We start from the raw sequence: 23,131 nt of genomic DNA on the forward strand, positions 1-23,131 counted from the left end.
TCAATGAGAGAGCCCGCGGGCCACAAACTACAGAGCCCATGCGCTCTGGAGCCCACTTGCCTCAACTAGAAAGAGAAAACCCACACGGCCATAACTAGAGAGAAGTCCACGTGCCGCAACAAAAAGATCCCACGTGCCGCAACTAAGACCTGACGCAGCCAAAAAATTAAGAAAAAAAAATCAACTTAAAAAAAAAAGATTAAAGAAAAACCAAACCAAGCAAACAAAAAAAGCCTGCAGGGTCAAGAGTCCAGTGGCATGGGGCCAGCCACGGCATCCCAACCATACTAATTCCTGTTGGTCTTACCTATGTCTTTGCCGGCCAGTCTCTCTTGATTCCTTCTCATTTCTAAGCTTGGTTCCGCAGACGTCCTATTTATTATTTTAGCTGTCCAATTTCCTTCCAATAAATTCCTTTTCTGCTAAAAACAAGACAAGCAAAATAAAAACCAAGACAACAACAAACTAGCCTCATTTAAAAAACTTTAATGTTAAAATTTTGCACTTATAAATGTTTAGTAATAAAACACAAGTTTTCATAGGTTGGGGTTCTATGACACATTTTGTTTGAAAAAGGACTCCAGTGCTTTTTAAAATTTAATTTGAAATCACAGTATTGAATCACCTCCCTGACTCTTGTCTTAGCCTCCCTTCAGCCATTTCTGTGCAAATCTAACTACATCGTGCTTCCCCCTAAAATCTTTCAAAATTTAATAGGGAATCCTTGCATGACTACAAGGCCCCTGAAATGACTTAACCCTACAAGATTTGTCACATGGTTATGGGTGCTCAATCATTGCTTGTTGTAGGGATCAATAAAAACTGGAGAATGCAAGAGCTAGCTACACTATCCTACATTCCCCTACACTATCCTACTCATATCCTACATGAGTCTTCAACAACAGTAATAGCAGCTGTTATATGGTGTTTACACATATCTTACTTACATACAGTACTTTCCAAACACATCTTATTTATGTATCGCTTCTCCAAACACGAATTTAGGACATGTAAGAGAAAATGCTTCTTTAGAAAGCAGATGTATGTAAGTTATTACCTCAAGAGGCTGCAAAATTTGAGAAAAGGTTTTCCTGAAGTACGAGATTTGATCATGAGTGACAGGATTACTAAGGTTTAAAACTAAAAGACTCATGTTCTGGCGTTCACCAGGCTCTTAGGAGGGAGGTGGTGGTGCACACTGCACGGAGAGACGTGGGACTTTCTAAGAAATAAACTTTTTCTGTTGAAATATCTGGGACTTATTTTAAACAACACGACAGCGGGGATCTGAATACAAAAGTGCTCCCCGACTTTACCAGCCACTGCAAATCTAGGGACTTGACTTTTAACTCGCTTCCCTGAGGACACCTTCTCAAGGGTTTCCTCAACACCACCAACCAAGGATTGCACTTGAGCCTGGGGCTTGGAAGAGAGATACGGGTGTGAGTTTTGCCACTCAGGGTGGTTAAGTTATTTAATTGTTTTAAAGCTTAATTTTCCTCATACCTAAACTGATAATACTCGCGAAGCCCGCCCTCAACCCTCCTCAGGGTTATTAATGAGTACACGAGGTCCTCGGTCACGTTTTCACTACCTCGTCAGCGACAGCGATCCTGACCGACCACCCGCGCCCCGCTCCACTCTCCCCAGAAAGCCGCGGGACCTTTGTGCGCACGCGCCGCCGCGCCCAGCGGGGGTCTCGCACACTCGCGCGGCGCCCATTGGGCGTCCCCGCCGCACGCCCAGGGAGCGAGCGAGCGCGCGCGCTCCTTCGGCCCCGCCCCCACCGGCGCGCGCCCCTACGGCGGTCAGCGGGAGGGGAACGCGGGTAAAGCCGGTCATGGAGGCCCTACGGAGGGCCCATGAGGCCGTGCTCTGGCTGCTGCTGTGCCGGCCCTGGGCCTCGGGCGCTGCCGCCCGCCCGAAGCCCCGCGCCTCGGAGGTGCTGACGCGCCACCTGGTGCAGCGGCGCCTGCCGTACTGGACCTCCTTCTGCGTGCCCTACAGCGCCGTCCGCAACGACCAGTTCGGCCTCTCGCACTTCAACTGGCCCGTGCAGGGCGCCAACTACCACGTCCTGCGCACCGGCTGCTTCCCCTTCATCAAGTACCACTGCTCCAAGGCCCCCTGGCACGACCTGGCCCGGCAGGACCGGTTCTTCACGGCGCTCAAGGTTATCAACCTCGGTGAGTGGCCCGGGCCGGTGAAGCACGTCGCACCGACGATGGCCCCACTGTTTGCAAAGCACGCTGACAAACGCTCTGGCTCCGAGGCCGAGCCCCCGGCCCTAGGTCAGACCGCGCCCCCGGGAGCCCGGCCCCGGCCCCGCGCAGGCTCGCCCGGGCGCACGCGCTCGCCACGCTTCGCCCAGTGCTGGGGCGTTACCCAGACGCTGCCTGTGCGTCCCACCCACTCTGCAGCCTTCCAGCCCCGGCCCTGGCCCTGGGCTTCTGTATTACCTCGCCCGGCAGGTGCTTGTCAGGGCTAAGTTGTTGCTCCTGAATCGTCCCCCGGAAAGTGGGGCTTATCGACAGGCCTGTACTTAGGGACCACCCTGCATCACCCCGCATCCCCGGGGAGAGAGCATTCCATCCTCACTACCCTGCAGTTCTTAACTAGAAGGACCCCTACATTGGGCAGTGAGAAGGAGGGTGTAGGCCCCTGGAAAGTGGCTCTTAAGTTTTTTAAAAATGCCTAATTGCATGGCAGGATTCGTTCCCATGAACACCACTTTGTGGGTGCGTTCATATTATAAAAACTGGAACTACTTTTTTGAAGTCTCTTTGTTCTCTTTATATGAAACCCCAGCAAGTTTGTTTTACTAAAAGCACTAAAGGTTTTCACCAGTGATGTTAGCTTCTTCAGATGCTAGGCCTAAAAGATATTTAAAAGACTACCTCTTTAATATTGGTATGTTTTCATGGAATATTCTAACTCTGAGAGTGTTAACTCTTGCTGGATGTTTATTATCTTTTGGTTAATGACGGAAGAGGCGTGAACGTTGACATGAGTGCATCTTTTATATTTTCTAGGTCAGTGAAAAATAGGCCTCAGGATGTTTGGAACCTATTAATATAGCTGATATCAAATTAATCCATATGTCAGTAATTCAGAATCTAGACGTGCAAGCTGACCCACGTTACCCAACCAGTTTTTTGAACCAGAATTAAAGCTAAACGCCTATGCAGCTGCACTATTACTATATAGTCTGATAGTTTCTTAAATTTAAATATGGTAGGTGTATTTTTGCTTATAATAACTCCCATATGGCAGTCATGGGATGATGGAGCCATTGCTCCACTGGGACTGTCTTGGGTTCAGTCCATTAAGGAGATTATTCAGCAATGTGTAATCCTTTAAAAAATATGTCTTATTATTTGGCTGATGAACTATATAGAGCATGCCTACCAATTTTGAGGTTGATGCAAAGAAGTTGAGGAGTGTAGTGACTCAGAAAATTCAATTCAACGTTATTTGGAGAGACTGGAGTGATGACTGGATTCAAGAAGAATATGTTTATTTTAGCATTTTCAGAATCAAAAAAAAAATCATTCTTCCCAAATGTAGAGTAATAGGTTAGGAAAAGCATAACTGGAGGGTTATAGGTAAACCATGAGCCCAATGCCTTTTTTTAAAAAGTTTTCACCATTTCAAACCTAACACTTTAAGAACAGCTTAATGATTAGGGGCTTCTCTTTTTAGGTAGAAAGAAATCCAAAGAAAAATAGGATGCCCAGAACATTCTCACACAGAAAAGTAGTAAAACCTTTTGAAGAAAGAAACAGCAGCTGTAGTTTTTTTTTTAATGTGAAAGAGAAAGCTGAATAGTGATTTAATGGTCTTTATGGTCTTTTGAAAATTCTAAAAATTCTGTTTCAAAGAGAATAAGAGTTTTAAGTTAAACAAAATGGAAAACTTTCTGCTCAAGCATGCTTGAATACAAATTAGCTTATACTAATAAAGGGAATTTTTTTTCTGGACTTTTTATTTTAACAGTATTCACCAATTTGATAATGTTAATATTGTATTTTTGTCTTAGGGTAGGGAATTAGATAATAGGATTTTTTTCCTATTCTGGGTTGTGCAGTTGCCCCTCTGGATCATCAAGTACATATTCTATTTAAAAATACTTAGAATTTTATTCCTCTTCTTCCCTGTCAAATTAGTAATTATCAAAGTAGTTCATTTTTCCATTTTTTAAATAATAAAGATTTCTCTTTTACCCATTTGTTCCCTTTCTCTTTTACCCATTTGTTCTCTTTCTCTTCTGCCTTGCTTTCAGTGGAAGCTGACATTTTACTGATGGTTTACCAGTCTGGGTGTCCTGCTGGGAAATAGATTGAGATTTAAGAAAAGCAGTTTACCATTGGAATGAATGGGTAATTGGAGACTTGCTACAAAGTTCTAATTTTTTTAAAGTGCTTAATTTGACAGTGGTTTACCTACTGTTCAGCTGACTCAAAATGAATTATTGTGCAAAGAACTGACTTTCACATTCATTATGATGTTATGATATGTTTCAGACAGTCTGGAAAAAATTTAATTTTTCATCAAACCTTATAGACTTTACAGCATTTGTGCTGTAAAGAAAATTATGGGTTTTTTTAGTGTGTAAATTATATATGTGGCGAATCTTCCCATTTAGTGTATTAGCCTGACTGCATTAAATAAGTAGACTGCAGGATAAAAAAAAAAATTAGAGAATTTCTGACTCCTACATTACATCTCCACCCCCTATCAAAAAGCATGAATGATAATGGTTCCTAGTTGTTTCTTAATAAGAGATAATGTAGTTATTAAGTTAGTAATCCTTGATCAGTCCTCCATTTTAGCTGAAAAACTATTGACCATTTGTGTGATTTTTTTAAAAGTATCAGTATTTTAACTGAAAACTCTGATAAATACTGTATAACAAAACTTTCAGTGTCACCAGCCATTTCTTAACTGTAAGTCCTTAGCATTGGTTTAAAAGTCATATTTTATGTATTTTACTATTAGTATATTTGGAAAATTAATAATTATTTCTAGAGCCTGTTTTTCTTTCTCACTCCGTTTTCACCTTTTGAAGTTGTGATACATATTTTAAATTTATTTTTTATTTCAGCTGCTCCCTCTACTCTTCACTCGCTTCTGCCTGCCCTGTTCTTGTTCTCTTGTCCACTCCCCCACTCCACACCACTACTTGCCTTTTTTTTCCCTTTTGGTTGAATGATTTATAAATAGCTTTATGATGCTAGTTTTTGTGAATTTTTTGTGACGTTCCCTTGAGGCATTTAGAGATTTTGGGGGAGGTATTACCAAGGCAAAGAAGGCAATATACTGTGAAAAGTTTCATAGGAATTCCAGGGAACCCTGTGATAGTAACAAGCTGTGACCCAGTATATTCCTAAAAATAGAGAGGCGCCAGTCTGAATGGGCATTTTTGTCTCTCTCATTGCCAACTAGTGATGCTTCTCCTGATTAATCTCTGGCATCACAGTGGCTGGAATGCAGCTTCAGGGAATAAGCACAAAGTAGTCCAATGAACTTATACACTCAAAAAGAACATAACACAGCAAATACACTCTTGCAGAAAAATAAGAAAAAAATTTAACAATATGATTAGTCCTGAGCATGTGTTGATTTCCCTCTTATCTAGAAAGAAAGTGATTTTCCAGATGTACAGCTCTTCTTTTAAATTGTTATCTTCTGTCCAACTCATACCCAGGAACAATAAAATTAATATTTGTGCAGACTATACAATATTTGTTATTGATTCATGTGCCTGTGGTTTTATACATATGTTTTTTAATATGTTAATAATAGTCATGGATTTTATTTTTTTTTTTTTTTTTTTTTTTTTTTTTTTTTTTTTTTTTTTGCGGTACGCGGGCCTCTCACTGCTGCGGCCTCTCCCATTGCGGTGCACAGGCTCCGGACGCGCAGGCCCAGCGGCCATGGCTCACGGGCCCAGCCGCTCCGCGGCACGTGGGATCCTCCCAGACCGGGGCACGAACCCGTGTCCCCTGCATTGGCAGGCGGACTCTCAACCACTGCGCCACCAGGGAAGCCCTAGTCATGGATTTTAAATAAGTGTCTTACAAAAAATAGGAATTGTGAAAGTTTGCTTTGTGTCCAGCTTAGTTTCATGTGCACATGAGTGCTTAACCCATATCTCTGGCTAGTATATATTTAGTTTCATGTATCACAAATGGCAACTAATCGCAAATGGAAATATTCCAAAGAAGAAAAAAATATGTTATTGCAGTCTACTATATACCTATTTCAAATGTTGAAGCAAGATTTTCAAATCAGTTGTAAAAATATTAATGGGATTGTTTCTTTCTCATGTTTGTTACTATACTAAAATCTTCCTTAGAGTTAGGTTTTGCCTTAGATTTTGAAGACAGCTTTTTGACCCAGTTTCTTTTAAGTTGTACAAGAAATTATTTTAGCCATCGGTATTACTGTCCAACTTAAAGCACAATAAAGATGACCTAGTAATTTAAGCTCAAGGCCAATAATGAGGAGCATCTACAACTAAATTAATGACACTTCTCTGCTTATTTGTGAAAAGAAGATAGAATTACTTCATAATTATTTGGAGGTAATGAATTAATGTTTGTAAAGTACTTTGAATTACAGTTTACATCAGCCTTATCTATAGTTTTTAAAATCTCTAGGCTTACACAATTGTTACTATGTTCCACAAACATAGATGAAATTGACCTCTTAGGTTGAGTCAGTGTTTACTCATATTTTTGTAACTTTATAATTTGATGTTGCTGAAGAGTGCTATGTGATTTAAACCATGACAAATATATGAGTACATGATTAATAGGTATTGATTTCACAAGTAACATATTCATTTGTTTTCTAGGTATTCCAACTTTATTATATGGACTTGGCTCCTGGTTATTTGCTAGAGTCACAGAGACTGTGCACACCAGTTATGGACCAATAACAGTTTATTTTCTAAATAAAGAAGATGAAGGTGCCATGTACTGAAAGTGTGCATTGGAGGACAAAAATATCAGTAGATTTTCTCATGTGTATGTGCAATATTTATTTTTGATCCTTTAAAATAAAACTTTGCAAACACCTTTTCTTTCTACAGTGTCTGGTTCTTTAAGATGAATCATTGCCCTCAAGAGGCAAAGCTTTTCATATTAATACATTGTTATATGTTGCATACTCTGTTTAGCCAATGGGAACTACAAACGCATAATGCTTATATGAATTTTTTCCTATAAGTAGGTTAAACTAGAGATAAAAAATGATTGTAACTTATAGATTCTGTAGTTACATATTAACAATTTAAATCAACTCTTTGAAAATATAGATACCCCACAAAGAAGGAAGGGGAAAAAATCTTTAACATTGGGAAAAGAAGTAGAGAATTTTAGGATATATGATAGAGATAATATAATATCATTGGCAAATCCAAAGTTGATGAGAATTCTAACTGCAATCTGAAACTTAAACCATTCAACTGTCAGGATTTTAAATGGAAGTGTATTACAGCCCTTGTGCCATTTACCTGTATGAGAGGTGTGGGTGTAATGTTGAAACTTCTTATTACCTAAAGAATCCAATACCATACTACTTTTTAAAAAATGTAATAACAACTCTAGGTAATGTAAATGCAGCAAGTAGAATGAAATTAAGACTTATTAAAAGTTAAAATAGCATGCCAATAAAGCTGTAAGAACAATTAAAATCTAGAAAGACCCAGAAAGAATAAATTTGGTAACTGTTTAAAAAAGCAACTAGCTGAAATGGTACGTATCCATCCATAGACTTATTGGCGATGGAAAGTGGGCTGAAATTTTAAAGACCCGATGGCGGTTTTGCATTAGAATTTTATTAAGTTAATTGCATTTTTGAAAGCAAAGTCATTAAAAAAATTTATCCTTGGGGGTAGTTACAGAAGACCCAGACGAATGGTAAATTTCAGAAATTTGGAGTAATTTAGGGAGAACTAAGTAGAACTATTTAATTTCTAAACCAATGGGTGTTTAAGATTTATGATCTCTCCCATAATTACAAACATGCATTATATATCATTTTATGTTAATGTGTTGCTGATGCTCTGCAACGTTTACACAGTTTTGTAGCAAAATATTTTATAGAATTCAATCTAACCAACGTTTGGGTGCCTACTTCTGGCAAATCAGTAGGGAAAGTGAGTGGAAGTGATAGAGGTGAAAGCACTGGAATAATGAAGTGACACAAACTGGCTTCGTTAAAGGTAGTCATTTTAAGTGAGCTACAGAGTGAACTGTTCTTCAAATATATGTAGTGTTCACTTGTCTAACAGCAATTCTAAATAACCTTTTAATCAAAGAAGTACTTATGCCAATATATTTAGTCCAGAAGAATATAGTTGACACTAGTTAAGTGAATGGCTTACACAAAGGAGATAGTGTTACATTAAGCTTCATTAATAATAAAACTGACTATTAGCATTTTGCAAGAAAGGCTAGAACTGATTTCCTCTGTAATGGGCAAAGTTAAATAACTATAGCTCATAAGTTTTAAGTCAAATACTGCTCATTCATTGCTCCTGATCTTGTCAATACTTGCTGTAAAGGTTTGCTCCCAACACAAGGCTGATAAAATGGTTTTTATCAGACCATAAATACAGCTTTTCAGTAGAGTTGCACTTCTTTTCACACTAGCCTGTTTGATTTCTGATAATTTGTACTGCTGACTGTGCTTACCTGTTTTTCAATAGCTACAGTCGGAGTGACTTCTTGTCCATATGGTGATAGGTAAGTCTCCTTGGAGAACATCTTTGACAAACTACCCTATTGATCTCTCTAATTCTCTGCTGCTTGCAGCATTAAATAGGGCCTTGATTTCTTGTCTGATGTGCTCACTGTGTAACAATTAAGCAAATGTAATATTTTCTTGTATTACATGAAAATCAATAGACCTCTTGCTCTCATGAAGTTGATCATGGTAAAGGATGAACTCAACAATGGCTAAGGGCATGGTTCAAATATTTAAAATATCATTCCTTGGGGCTTCCCTGGTGGCGCAGTGGTTGAGATTCCGCCTGCTGATGCAGGGGACACGGGTTCGTGCCCCGGTCCAGGAAGATCCCACATGCCGCGGAGCGGCTGGGCCCATGAGCCATGGCCGCTGAGCCTGTGCATCCGGAGCCTGTGCTCCGCAACGGGAGAGGCCACAACTGAGAGGCCCGCGTACCGGGGTGGGGGGGGGAATCAGTCCGGGGGGAAATCAGTCCTTGTATTTATGAAGTCTTGTAGTGAACCGTTTAGTCTGAAAAATTTCGTCTCATTGAACAGCAATGGTTTAAGCTTTTTCTTTAAAGTTGGATATTACATCAAAGTATTGTGGCCTAAAAAGGATAAAATACAAATGCATAAGTTGTGAACCATCATAAAAATGCAGTAACAGAGTTGGGAGCAAGAAAGAGGTTGCTAAAAAAAAAAAAAATCCCTAGTTTCTCAGTGCTAATGTCTTAACATACCAAATTGTACAGATAGTTATAAGTTCGTTCATCATACATATTTGGCCACTAATATTTTGCTTATTGTTGACCAGTAAAAATGGAAACACTTTTAATTATTAAAAGCTATGTGTATTTCTTTTAAAATGTATATTTTATTTTGTCATTTATATTCACTCAATTATAATCACAGATCATCTATAATTCTTCACAAAATATCTCAATTCTATTAAAGAATGAATGTTGTTTGAGTGAGTGGAGTAATCTAAAGACAAGGGTCTGGGTTTCATTTCATTTAAAAGCTAATGCAGATAACAGAAACCTTATCCTAAAGCTAGTGGATCAGGTATCTACTTTTTTTCAGCACTTACCATTCAGACAATAATGACGTTTGGGGGCATCTTAACCTAAACAAGTACTTAGCATTACATCTCACCTGGGTCAACAGTCTAGGGTATCAGAGTTAAACTGTGTTACTGTAAATTAATGGAAAATGTAACTGCACTTTGCTGAAAGATCAATGTCCAATAAAGGCTGCACAATCAAATCTTGTTGCAATGATTGAGGTCTTTAATTGCCTTTCAAAGATAAGGTGGTAATCAACACAGCTTTAACTGATCTTTTTTACTAGTTCAATTACATGCTAATGACTAGTGCCAAGTCAGAATCTTTAACTACTTATACTTATTAAATCTTACGTTAGTAATGAAAAATTACTTTAGCTTACACAATTGATAGAACACACATCTTAATTACTATATTTCACTTTTATACAATTTTATGTGCTTGACAAATGTTTCACAAGAGCTTTCCCAACAATAAGAAGAGTTATTAGCAATGACCACAGTCCACAGAGTATTTTTCTAATATAAATTGGAGATCAGATGTTGAGAAAATTCTTCAAATGAAGATGTGGATAAAATAGTTTCCAATGACACAAACTTGGCCATCCAGCAACTTCTCAGACCTGTTTTGCTAATTGAGAGTACATTTATTACAACTCTAGGCGCAAGGGCTTCAGTAGGTGTGGCGTGCCGGCTTTAGAGTGCAGGCTCAGTAGTTGTGGTGCACAGGCTTAGTTGCTCCGCAGCATGTGGGATCTTCCCGGACCAGGGATCACACCTGTGTCCCCTGCATTGGCAGGCGGATTCTTAACCACTGTGCCACCAGGGAAGCCCCTAGTAAGTGTATTTCTAAGTTCAGTTAACTTTCTAGTAAAGAAACTGTGATTTCATATACTGCCGATTGTAAAAATCTCCTATTTGGGGAAAGGATAAATGTTAGAAAAGGCAAATGACACACACAAAAAATAGTTAAGTTGGACATCATCAAAATTAAAAACTTTTGTGTTTTAAAGGACACTATCAAGAAAATAAAAGACAACTGATAGAATGGGAGAAAATATTTGCAAATCATATATATGATAAAGGGACTTATAGCCAGAATATATAAAGAACTCTTCTAACTCAACCCAATTGAAAAATAGATTTGGACAGACATTTCTCCAAAGAAATTATACAAATAGCTACTAAACACATGAAAGGCGTTTAACATTAACTATTAGGGAAATGCAAATCAAAACCACAACGAGATACCACTTCATACCCACTAGGATGGCTATAATCAAAAAGACATAATAAGTGTTCACATGAAATGTAGAGAAGTTGGAACCCTCATACATTGCTAGTGGGAATGTAAAATAGTGCAGCCACTTCGGAAAAGTTTGGCCGTTCCACAAAATATCAAACATGGAGTTACCATATTACCCAGCAATTCTGTTCCTAGGATACATACCCTAGAGAATTGAAAATATGTTCACACAAAAACTTGTACACAAGTGTGCATAGCATTATTCATTCTAGCAAAGAAGTGGAAAAAACTCAAATATCAACTGATGAATGGATAAAAATAAAATTTGGCATATTCACACAACAGAATATTACTCAACCAAAAAAAGGAAAGAAGTACTGATCCATGCTACAGCATTGACAAAGCTTTCTTGAAAACATTACACTAAGTGAAAAAAGCCCATCATAAAAGCCCATACATTGTGTGATTCCACTTATATGAAATGTCCAGAATAGGCAAATCTATAGAGACAGAAAGTGGATTAGTGATTGCCTAGGACTGGGGAGGTTGGTAGGAAATGGAGAGTGACTGTTAATGGGCACGGGGATTATTTTTGGGGTGATGAAACTGTTCCAAAATTGATTGTGGTGATGGTTGCACAATTCTGTGACTATACTCAAAACATTGAATTGTACACTTTAAATGGAAGAACTGTATGGCATGTGAATTATCTTTCAATAAAGCTGTTAAAAAACTAGTAAAGGGGGGAGGGGAAATGGGCAGTTAGTGTTTAATAGGTATAGAGTTTCAATTGTGTAAGATAAAAAGAGTTCTGGAGATAGATGGTATTGATGGTGGCACAGTAATGTGAATGTACTTAATAACACTGAACTGTACACTTAAAAATGGTTAACATAATTTCTGTGTGATGTGTATTTCACCATAAATAAAAATAAATTTTAAAAATTAGTAAAGGATTCATTATTACTATGATAAAATATAACTGACTGCATAATTTCTATAGAAAATAACTGTTTAGTTGCAACAAAAAGAATAAAATATCTAGGAATAAACCTACCTAAGGAGACAAAAGACCTGTATGCAGAAAATTATAAGACACTGATGAAAGAAATTAAAGATGATACAAATAGATGGAGAGATGTACCATGTTCTTGGATTGGAAGAATCAACATTGTGAAAATGACTCTACTACCCAAAGCAATCTACAGATTCAATGCAATCCCTATCAAACTACCACTGGCATTTTTCACAGAACTAGAACAAAAAATTTCACAATTTGTATGGAAACACAAAAGACCCCGAATAGCCAAAGCAATCTTGAGAACGAAAAATGGAGCTGGAGGAATCAGGCTCCCTGACTTCAGACTATACTACAAAGCTACAGTAATCAAGACAGTATGGTACTGGCACAAAAACAGAAAGATAGATCAATGGAACAGGATAGAAAGCCCAGAGATAAACCCACGGACATATGGTCACCTTATCTTTGATAAAGGAGGCAGGAATGTACAGTGGAGAAAGGACAGTCTCTTCAATAAGTGGTGCTGGGAAAACTGGATAGGGACATGTAAAAGTATGAGATTAGATCACTCCCTAACACCATACACAAAAATAAGCTCAAAATGGATTAAAGACCTAAATGTAAGGCCAGAAACTATCAAACTCTTAGAGGAAAACATAGGCATAACACTCTATGACATAAATCACAGCAAGATCCTTTTTGACCCACCTCCTAGAGAAATGGAAATAAAGACAAAAATAAACACATGGGACCTAATGAAACTTCAAAGCTTTTGCACAGCAAAGGAAACCATAAACAAGACCAAAAGACAACCCTCAGAATGGGAGAAAATATTTGCAAATGAAGCAACTGACAAAGGATTAATCTCCAAAATTTATAAGCTGCTCATGCAGCTCAATAACAAAAAAACAAACAACCCAATCCAAAAATGGGCAGAAGACCTAAATAGACATTTCTCCACAGAAGATATACAGACTGCCAACAAACACATGAAAGGATGCTCAACATCTTTACTCATTAGAGAAATGCAAATCAAAACTACAATGAGATATCATCTTACACCAGTCAGAATGGCCATCATCAAAAAATCTAGAAACAATAAATGCTGGAGAGGGTGTGGAAAAAAGGGAACCCTCTTGCACTGCTGGTGGGAATGTGAATTGGTACAGCCACTATGGAGAACGGTATGGAGGTTCCTTAAAAAACTACAAATAGAACTACCATATGACCCAGCAATCCCACTACTGGGCATATACCCTGAGAAAACCATAATTCAAAAAGAGACATGTACCAAAATGTTCATAGCAGCCCTATTTACAATAGCCCGGAGATGGAAACAACCTAAGTGTCCATCATCGGATGAATGGGTAAAGAAGATGTGGCACATATATACAATGGAATATTACTCAGCCATAAAAAGAAATGAAATTGAGCTATTTGTAATGAGGTGGATGGACCTAGAGTCTGTCATACAGAGTGAAGTAAGTCAGAAAGAGAAAGACAAATACTGTATGCTGACACATATATATGATATTTAAGAAAAAAAAAAGGTCATGAAGAACATAGGGGTAAGACAGAAATAAAGACACAGACCTACTTGAGAATGGGCTTGAGGATATGGGGAGGGGGAAGGGTAAGCTGTGACAAAGCGAAAGAGAGGCATGGATATATATACACTACCAAACGTAAGGTAGATAGATAGTGGGAAGCAGCCACAGAGCACAGGGAGATCAGCTGGGTGCTTTGTGACTGCCTGGAGGGGTGGGATGGGGAGGGTGGGAGGGAGGGAGATGCATGAGGGAAGGGATGTGGGAACAGATGTATATGTATGACTGATTCACTTTGTTATAAAGCAGAAACTAATTTAAAAAAAAAAGATTAAAAAAAAAAAAGAAAATAACTGTTTAGAAAAATGTTAGAAATTAAAAGAGGTAAAACTAACATATTTTATATATTGTATTCTTGGAATTTTAAAAATTTTGGTATGAAACCTAGTTTTTATTTTTTTAACATCTTTATTGGAGCATAATTGCTTTACAATGGTGTGTTAGTTTCTGCTTTGTAACAAAGTGAATCAGCTATACATATACATATATCCCCATATCCCCTCCCTCTTGTGTCTCCCTCCCAACCTCCCTATCCCACCCCTCTAGGTGGACACAAAGCACGGAGCTGATCTCCCTGTGCTATGCGGCTGCTTCCCACTAGCCATCTATTTTACATTTGGTATTGTATATATGTCCATGCCACTCTCTCACTTTGTCCCAGCTTACACTTCCCGCTCCCCATGTCCTCATGTCCATTCTCTACGTCTGTGTCTTTATTCCTGTCCTGCCCCTAGGTTCTTCAGAACCTTTTTTCTTTTTCTTTTTTTTCGATTCCATATATATATATGTTAGCATACGGTATTTGTTTTTCTCTTTCTGACTTACTTCGCTCTGTATGACAGTCTCTAGGTCCATCCTCCTCACTACTATTAACTCAATTTCGTGAAACCTAGTTTGAATTAAATAGATGAAATCTCATTTGGGATCATTTTTAGTAGCATTAAGAAAAGGGTATACTTGGTTTGAGATACTTTAAGACCCGGGACTGCCCTGGCAGTCCAGTGGTTAAGATTCCGTGCTTCCACTGCAGGGGGCATGGGTTCATCCCTGGTCGGGGAACCAAGATCCTGCATGCCGCGAGGCATGGCCAAAAATTTTTTTTAATTTTAAAAATTAAAAAAAAGATAAGACCAAAGAAAAGTATGTAAAATGTTAGTAAATGAAAATATCCTCTTTTAGATCCTAGTTGCTAGATAAAGAATATCAGCTACTACTAGAATGAGGTTTCATATAGTATTGCTTATAGCTATTTTAGTTGCACTTATATCATTTTAAATACAGTTTATGAACATTGTACTACTCCATTATATTATTAATTTATCTTCAGTAATATTTATAGTATCAATTTAAACGCTGTAAAACTTCATGAAAAGTAGCTTAAACAAGGATTTTGATAAACAAAAGCTTTCAGTTTTTAAAAGCAAATCATGTACTTCTTAAGGAAGATTTGAAGTTTTTTGTTGTTGTTGATAGAATTATGAACCTTATGGACTCGGTATTTTTTAGTTAACCTAAATACATAAATCTATTCGAATTCATCTTATGAAAAGAGATATGTCATTAGATATATGATCATTATATGCTTTAGTGATTCATGGACCTTGTTACATACATACTTTGTAATGTATGAATTATTTAGTAAGAAAAATCACAATAATTTTGTTGTTACTCAAAAATTTATGGGTTGGCAGAAACAATTATGCAGCCCCTGAAGCTGGTATGTTAAGGTAACATCATTAATGCTACATAGTATGATTTTTTTAGTAGTTATTTGACATAACCTTTACTGCTTTTGCTAGAATATATCAGTAACTTTATAACAAGCTGTCTGTAAGCAGAATATTGAATTTATTAACCACAAAGTGATTCATTTTACTCTATTTTCATATAAGTGCATAACTTAAAATCAGATCTAGAAAGTTGTCTACCCTAACCCTAAAGGAAAAATAAAAATATACAAAATAAAAATCTGTACTCTAATAAATAGATGTGAATTTAAAACTCCATTTAAGGAAAATGGATATTTTTATTTCAAAAAATGTATATGTTTATGAATTGGATTAAAATAATTCATAAAAGTTGAAGATTAGGGCTTCCCTGGTGGCACAGTGGTTAAGAATCTGCCTGCCAATGCAGGGGACATGGGTTTGATCCCTGGCCCGGGAAGATCCCACGTGCCACGGAGCAACTAAGCCCGTGTGCCACAACTACTGAGCCTGCGCTCTAGAGCCTGTGCTCTGCAACAAGAGAAGCCACGACAATGAGAGGCCTGCGTGCCACAAGGAAGAGTAGCCCCCGCTTGCCTCATCTAGAGAAAGCCCATGCGCAGCAAGGAAGACCCAACACAGCCAAAATTAAAACGAAAAAAAAAAGTAGATTATCTTGCAACCTTTCTTTACACATAGTATTAAGGCTCTGACTGTGAGATAAAGTCAAAATTTTAGTTTCTTATGCTTTCAAATATCCAAATTTTATAAAATGAAGGGACCAAGAATTTCAAAGTTTGAATTAAAATCTAGGGCCTCCCTGGTGGCGCAGTGGTTGAGAGTCCACCTGCCGATGCAGGGGACGTGGGTTTGTGCCCCGGTCTGGGAAGATTCCACATGCCGCGGAGCGGCTAGGCCCGTGAGCCATGGCCGCTGAGCCTGCGCGTCCGGAGCCTGTGCTCCGCAGCGGGAGAGGCCCGCGTAACGCAAAAAAAAAAAAAAAAAAAAAAAATCTAAATAGTGTCACTTATTTTTAGATTACATTAAAAATCAACAGTCATTCATTCATCCTACAAATCTTTTGCATTGACCATGTTGAAGGCAAATTGTATTCAATACTAATTTTACCTGTCAACAAAATCTAGTAGTTCTGCATCTATATACAAGGTCCATTCAAGCCATACTGAAAAAGACTACTTCTGTACACAGCTGGAAGAGAACAATGTGTTACTAATTTTTGTGTTTCCAGTATTTGTCATATAATGAAGGCTCTATGTCAAAGGAACATGTGATGATTCAAAATTAAAAAGAAAACTTGCCTTCACTTTTAAGAGCTTTAAGAAAAGGATACTTTAATTGGAAATCATATGGATTCTTTACAAGAACAGCAACAAATTTTGAAATATTATCTCAGGTGTAATGAACAAACTTACACTGTTCCATGCCTTCTGAAAAATAAAAGATTGGAATCTTGTTGCATTATCTTTTTGAGGCATCTCAAAAGGTGCCATCTATTTCCTCATACAGGAATTTTACTATTTTAGAGTCAAACAGAATGATGTGTAGAAGTATGTGAAATGAAACATTAATCAGAAACTACTAGGATGAGTTAGATTTACTCTTTTTAAACAGAACTAGAAATAGTGTGTTGGTAACAAGGAGATAAGAAGAATATTTTAATTGATTTGGCAAAAAATGGAATGGGGTGGCTCTTGAGGAAGTGAGTCCCGTTATTGGAGATGTTCAGAGAGGCTGTATGACAATTCCTTAGGTAAATGTGGAGAGAATTCTTGAATTGGGCAGAAGATTAGATTGGTGATTTTGTAAGTTTAACTCTGAAATTTTATTATCATTCTTTCATGCCCGTGTCTGATTTAGCGTGATGTTTATTGCTGTTCCACTATGTGTGTAATACAAAGAACCTTGTTTTGGAGATGAAAAATATGGTTTAAGTCTTGCTATACCATTACTGGTTGAATATAATTGAGAAAAATTAGAGCCTTCTTAGTGTCTCCATATATACAATAAGGAATTTATCTAACACTTACATATTGTTTCTTTGTGCCAGGTCCTAGACTAAGCACTTTACACATATTAGCTCCCTTAATCCTATTTTTATTCCCATTTTTTAAGCTGTGGAAACCAAGAAGTCTTGCTCAATGTCACACATGGTGACACTGGTTATTCCAGTCCCTGTAACCTGTCTACAGAGTCCAAGTTCTTAACCATTACTCTATACTTCCCTACGAGGCACAGGATAACGAAGGGAGACGAGCTTTGCAAGCTCTAAGGCCCCACAAAAATGTGAGATATAGTTTGTTGCTTAATATAAAGAAAAGAATATAGATATGTTTAAACCATCAAAAAAGGGAAATAAAGCTTAAGTGATTTGTAGGAACACCAGCCTACTCTACCTGAGGGAAAATGTATTACGTAGAAATAAATCCAATGACATCATAAATTAATAAATTAATTCATGTTACAGCATCTAAAATCCATAGTACATACTTGGCGCTCTATGAATATCTGTTGAACTGTTGTTTCTGCTTCTGCATGAGTGCTGGAATTGCTCCCACTTTTCTTTTCCATCCCTGCCACAACACAAAAGAGCAGACTTTCCCATCACACTTTCAAGGGTTTGTCTCTTACCACTTTAAAAAAATTTATTTATTTATTTTAGTTATTTATTTTTGGCTGCGTTGGGTCTTTGTTGCTGCGCGCAGGCTTTCTCTAGTTGCTGCGAGCGGGGGCTACTCTTCATTGCGGTGCGTGGGCTTTTCATTGCGGTGGCTTCTCTTGTTGAAGAGCATGGGCTCTAGGCGGGCGGGCTTCAGTACTTGCAGCACTTGGGCTCAGTAGTTGTGGCTCGTGGGCTCTAGAGTGCAGGCTCAGTAGTTGTGGCGCACGGCCTTACTTGCTCCGCTGCATGTGGGATTTTCCTGGGCCAGGGCTCAAACCCCTGTCCCTTGCATTGGCAGGCTGATTCTTAACCACGGCGCCACCAGGTAAGTCCCATCACTTTTGTCCATGCTTCTTCATATTCTTTTTTTAAACTAATGGATATTAAGCACTATGAAGAAAATGCTTATGTTTATTTTTCAGTTTTTATTGTAATAACAATAAATTATATCTTTTTAAAATTAAAATTTCTAAGACATTATTACAAGTGTGTAGAAATGCAACTTTCTTTTTTCTTTTTTTTTTTTTTTTGCGGTACACGGGCCTCTCACTGTTGTGGCCTCTCCCGTTGCAGAGCACAGGCTCCGGACACGCAGGCTCAGCGGTCATGGCTCATGGGCCTAGCCGCTCCGCGCATGTGGGATCTTCCCGGACCGGGGCACGAACCCGTGTCCCCTGCATCGGCAGGTGGACTCTCAACCACTGCACCACCAGGGAAGCCCGCAACTTATTTTTTTTAAAAAAACTTTTTATTTTGGGATAACTTTAGATTTACAGAAAAGTTGCAAATATAGTACAGAGAGTTCCCATACACTCTCACCCAGATTCCCCTAATGTTAGCATTTTACGTAATCATTGCACATATGTCAAAACTAAAAAGTCAGCATTGGTACATTATTACTAACTAAACTCCAGACTTTATTCAGATTTCACCAGTTTTTCATTACTGTCCTTTTTCTGTTCCAGGATTCCACTGAGGATCCCACAATACATTTAATCATCATGTCTCCTTAGTCTCCTCGGGTCTGTGATATTTTCTTTGCTTTTTGTTTTTTATGACCTCGGCATTTTTTTTATTTTTGTGGTACGTGGGCCTCTCACTGTTGTGGCCTCTCCTGTTGCGGAGCACAGGCTCCGGATGCTCAGGCTCAACGGCCATGGCTCACGGGCCCAGCCGCTCCGCGGCACGTGGGATCCTCCCGGACCGGGGCACGAACCCGTGTCCCCTGCATCGGCAGGCGGACTCCCGACCACTGCGCCACCAGGGAAGCCCGACAAGTGGAATTTTTGAACACAGGAGGCAGTCAACATTTGTTGTAAAGTTTGTGATTCAGTAGGAGTCTATAATTGTTGTTGTCTCAGTCTCCACGATGGCAGTGGTTGTGGGAAGGCCAAGGAGCAAGTGCGGCTCAAGACAGGCAGGAGATGCACATGGTAGTTGCATTCCTATTACTCAACCCACTTTGCCTTCAAAATCCACTCATTCATTTAACAAATATTATTAAAGTGCCCACTGTGTGTCTGGTACTATTTTAGGTACTAGGGACATGGCAGTGAATAAAACACATACTGGTCCCTCCCTCGCCAAGTTACAGTTTAGTGGGGAGACAAACACAGCATTGAGACATGTGGCATGGTAGATAGTGATGAGGACCAGGAGAAAAGTAAACCAGGGAAGGGGACCAGAAATTGTGCACACCTGCGTGCTTGCATCTGTGGGTGGGGTGGGTTTGGGGCTGGTTTTCAAGACTGTGCTAAGGGAAGGCCTCAACACAAGGTGGTTTTTAAGTCAAAATCTGCAGGAGGAAGTGAGCCATGTGAATATTGGGATAAGAGCAATCCAGGGAGAGGAAAGGGCAAATGCAAGACCCTGAGGTGGGATGCCTGATATGTTCAAGGAAAAGTAAGAAGGAGGCTGGTGTGCATGACGTTTGAGAGATCGTAAGGCCAGAAGGTGTGGAGGGCAGACAGTGTGGAGTTTTGCAGGTCAAGGAAAGGACTTTAGTTTTTATTCTGTACAAGTTAGGAGGCCATCAGAATAGTTTTTGGTTTTTTGGGGTTTTTTAATTAATTAATTAATTTATTTATTTCTGGGTGTGTTGGGTCTTCGTTTCTGTGCGAGGGCTTTCTCTAGTTGCGGCGACTGGGGGCCACTCTTCATTGCAGTGCGCGGGCCTCTCATTATCGCGGCCTCTCTTGTTGCAGAGCACAGGCTCCAGACGCGCAGGCTCAGTAGTTGTGGCTCACGGGCCTAGTTGCTCTGCTGCACGTGGGATCCTCCCAGACCAGGGCTCGAACCCGTGTCCCCTGCATTGGCAGGCAGATTCTTAACCACTGCACCACCAGGGAAGCCCCATCAGAATAGTTTTAACCAAAGGGGTGACTTGGTATTCTAACCCTGGTAATTGGGTTGAACATAGACCGTTGGTAGCAGTGGCAAGAATGGAAACAGAACTTTAAGAGAGAAATATAATATAAATATAATGGTAGTTTGGACTGGGATAATATGTGGGAAGGGATCAGATTCTGGGTTAAGGATTGGAGTTTGGGAGCAATGTAAAAAGATTTGAAAGAAAACATCTCTGAACTTATAGTAGTAAAATGTTAATTTTCCTCATTTAAAAAATTACTTTATAACAAAAAAGATAAATAAGCCAATTTAAAAACAGGCAAAGGACTTGAATAGACAATTCTCCAAAGAAGATATACAAATGGCCAACAAGTATATGAAAAGATGAACATCACTAATCACTAGGGAAATGCAAATCTCAACCACTTTGAGATATCACCTCATATCCATGAGAATATGGCTTCTAACAAAAATATAGAAAATAACAAGTGTTGGTGAAGATGTAGAGAAACTGGAACTCTTGGGCTACTGGTGGGAATGTAAAATGGTGCAGCCATTGTGGAACATGGCAGCTCCTCAAAAAACTAAAAATAGAATTATCATATGATCCAGCAATTCTACTTGTGGGTATATATCCAAAAGAATTGAAAGTACGAATTGAGTTGGTTTTGCCCATAGTACTATCAATAAAAACCATTTTAACAAATCATGAGTTCATAGAAAATCTCTGGCTTTGTGGTCTATTTTCTCAAATAATAGGAAATGAACTTTCAATAAAAAGTACATGGGGACCTTGAACAAATGGTTTGTTTTTCATAAGACTGAAGTGCAGGTGGAAAAGGGCAATTCTTTGACTACCTGGAGGATCTGACTAAATGAATTTCTACCTAAGCTATTCATTTACAATAACTGAAAAGAGATAATTTATCTTCTACAATGGACTTTCAAATTAAATATAAAAGGAATGTAGGGACTTCCCTGGTGGTGCAGTGGTTAAGAATCCACCTGTCAATGCAGGGGACACAGGTTTGAGCCCTGGTCGGGGAAGATCCTACGTGCCGCGGAGCAGAAGCCCGAACACCACAACGAGCGGCACTAGAGAAAGCCTGACAACGAGCGGCACTAGAGAAAGCCTGGGCGCAGCAACGAAGACCCACGCAACCATAAATAAATAAATAATAAATAACTAGCTAAAACAAATACTACCAAAAAAAAAAAAGGAATGCAGGTAGAGAAAATATGCAGTAAAAAATTGATATTATAACAAAACTTACCAGTATTTAAATTATTTTTTCTCTCGCATTCATCAACTATTCGACTGTTAGAGAGGGGAATGACACTCCTCTCCCACCGAATTTATACAAAATTCAGCCCCTCAAAGTAAAGCGATATGTGGACTTTTCTTAGAGGTAAAGGACGAAACTATGCGTTGCAATTTGTAAACAAACTTCTGTATAGGCATCGTAGATGAACAAAATTATCCATTTAAAAATCTGAGGTTAACAAGGCATTTAAAAATAACCAAGGGTTATTGCTACTGCCTGTGATTTCACTGCGTAAACTGTTATCTAGTTGAAAATTTATGGACTGTCTAGGATATTTTTTTTCAAAGGTTTAATAAGAAAAGATGATGCCACTACTGCAACTGTACCCAGGCAGTTAAACTCTTCACTGAATTTCTTTACTGTTGCTTTTGCATAGTGCGCTGTTTGCTATTTTAGGGTAACCATGGGGGTAAAGGACCTCACTGAAAAATCCACACTCGCTTTGCTCATTTGGGAGAAAGATCATCCTCCGGATCTGTGACTTGGAAGAAGGAAAAAGAGACAACCTTGCTCTTGATCATTTGATGCACAAACCTCCAAGAATATTTAGGTACAGGGCCTGATAAAGTAGGAATAAACGAGAGGGGCAGTTCTATTTTTCTAGTCTTCTGAACAGGGAAACAGTACGCATTTTAAGCCATCAATCGGCTTTTGGCGGACCCCTGCTCTAGTTCAGTTCCCTCCTTCTTTTGTTAAATGTTTTCACCTGGTTGACTTTGAGGGTCGGGAAAAGAAAGGGCTGTCACCCGGTCGCCATGGGTGGGCACTTCGCGACAGGGGAGGTGGGGTCTCACGACTGAATAGTCCAGTCGGTCCCCTCACTCCAGCCCCGGCGCCAAGCCCTTGCTCCTCGGGTCCCGCCCGCCGGCGAGCGGGGGCGGGGCCGGCCAGGAGCTGCCCTCTTCCAACATGGCGCCGCGGGAGGTGGGTGCCCTCGCCGGCTCCCGGGGTTCCGGCGCCGCGCGTTTTGGTTCCGGAGTAACAGTGCCCTCGCCGCCGCCTTCCCCCTCCTACCGCCGCTTTCCCCCTCCTGCCGCCGCCGCCGCCGGGACGCGCGGCCTCGGGTTGCAGGTTCTGAGTCGCGCGCGCCGTGCACTCTGGCTCGGGGTGAGGCAGAGGACTTGCCCCCGACCCTCCCGCGGAGGGCCCCCTCAGCTTTCTTGTGGTCCGGCGGCCCTGGGGCTCCTTCCTAACAGCCCCGGACTGAGTCCCCTCAAGTCGGGGACCCTCCCCGCTCCTTTAAGGAGGAGTGGACACCTGCCGCCGTATCTCTCTAAAACGGCGTCTTCTCTGTGCTCTCCCCTCACACCCACACAGACGGCAGAGAGCTGCAAGATGCCGTTTGTTCTCTTTTCCAACTCCAGAACCTTCTGATCTCCGCTAGTTCCTACTGGCT

General features: G+C 39.7%; 1 protein-coding gene across 1 annotated transcript; it reads left to right on the forward strand.

Annotated features, from left to right (window-relative positions):
- Positions 1-1,840: 1,840 nt before the first annotated feature.
- On the forward strand, positions 1,841-6,987 carry LOC307050343 (uncharacterized protein C15orf61; the record flags this gene model as incomplete). The annotated part of the gene is made up of 2 exons (XM_079700310.1): positions 1,841-2,186; positions 6,860-6,987. The coding sequence occupies 2 exons, from the start codon at positions 1,841-1,843 to the stop codon at positions 6,985-6,987; spliced, it is 474 nt and encodes a 157-aa protein (XP_079556436.1).
- Between the last annotated feature and the right edge of the window lie 16,144 nt (positions 6,988-23,131).

This window comes from Hyperoodon ampullatus (genome assembly GCF_949752795.1).
Source record: "Hyperoodon ampullatus genome assembly, chromosome: 3".
In the NCBI taxonomy this organism is placed as follows: domain Eukaryota; kingdom Metazoa; phylum Chordata; class Mammalia; order Artiodactyla; family Ziphiidae; genus Hyperoodon; species Hyperoodon ampullatus.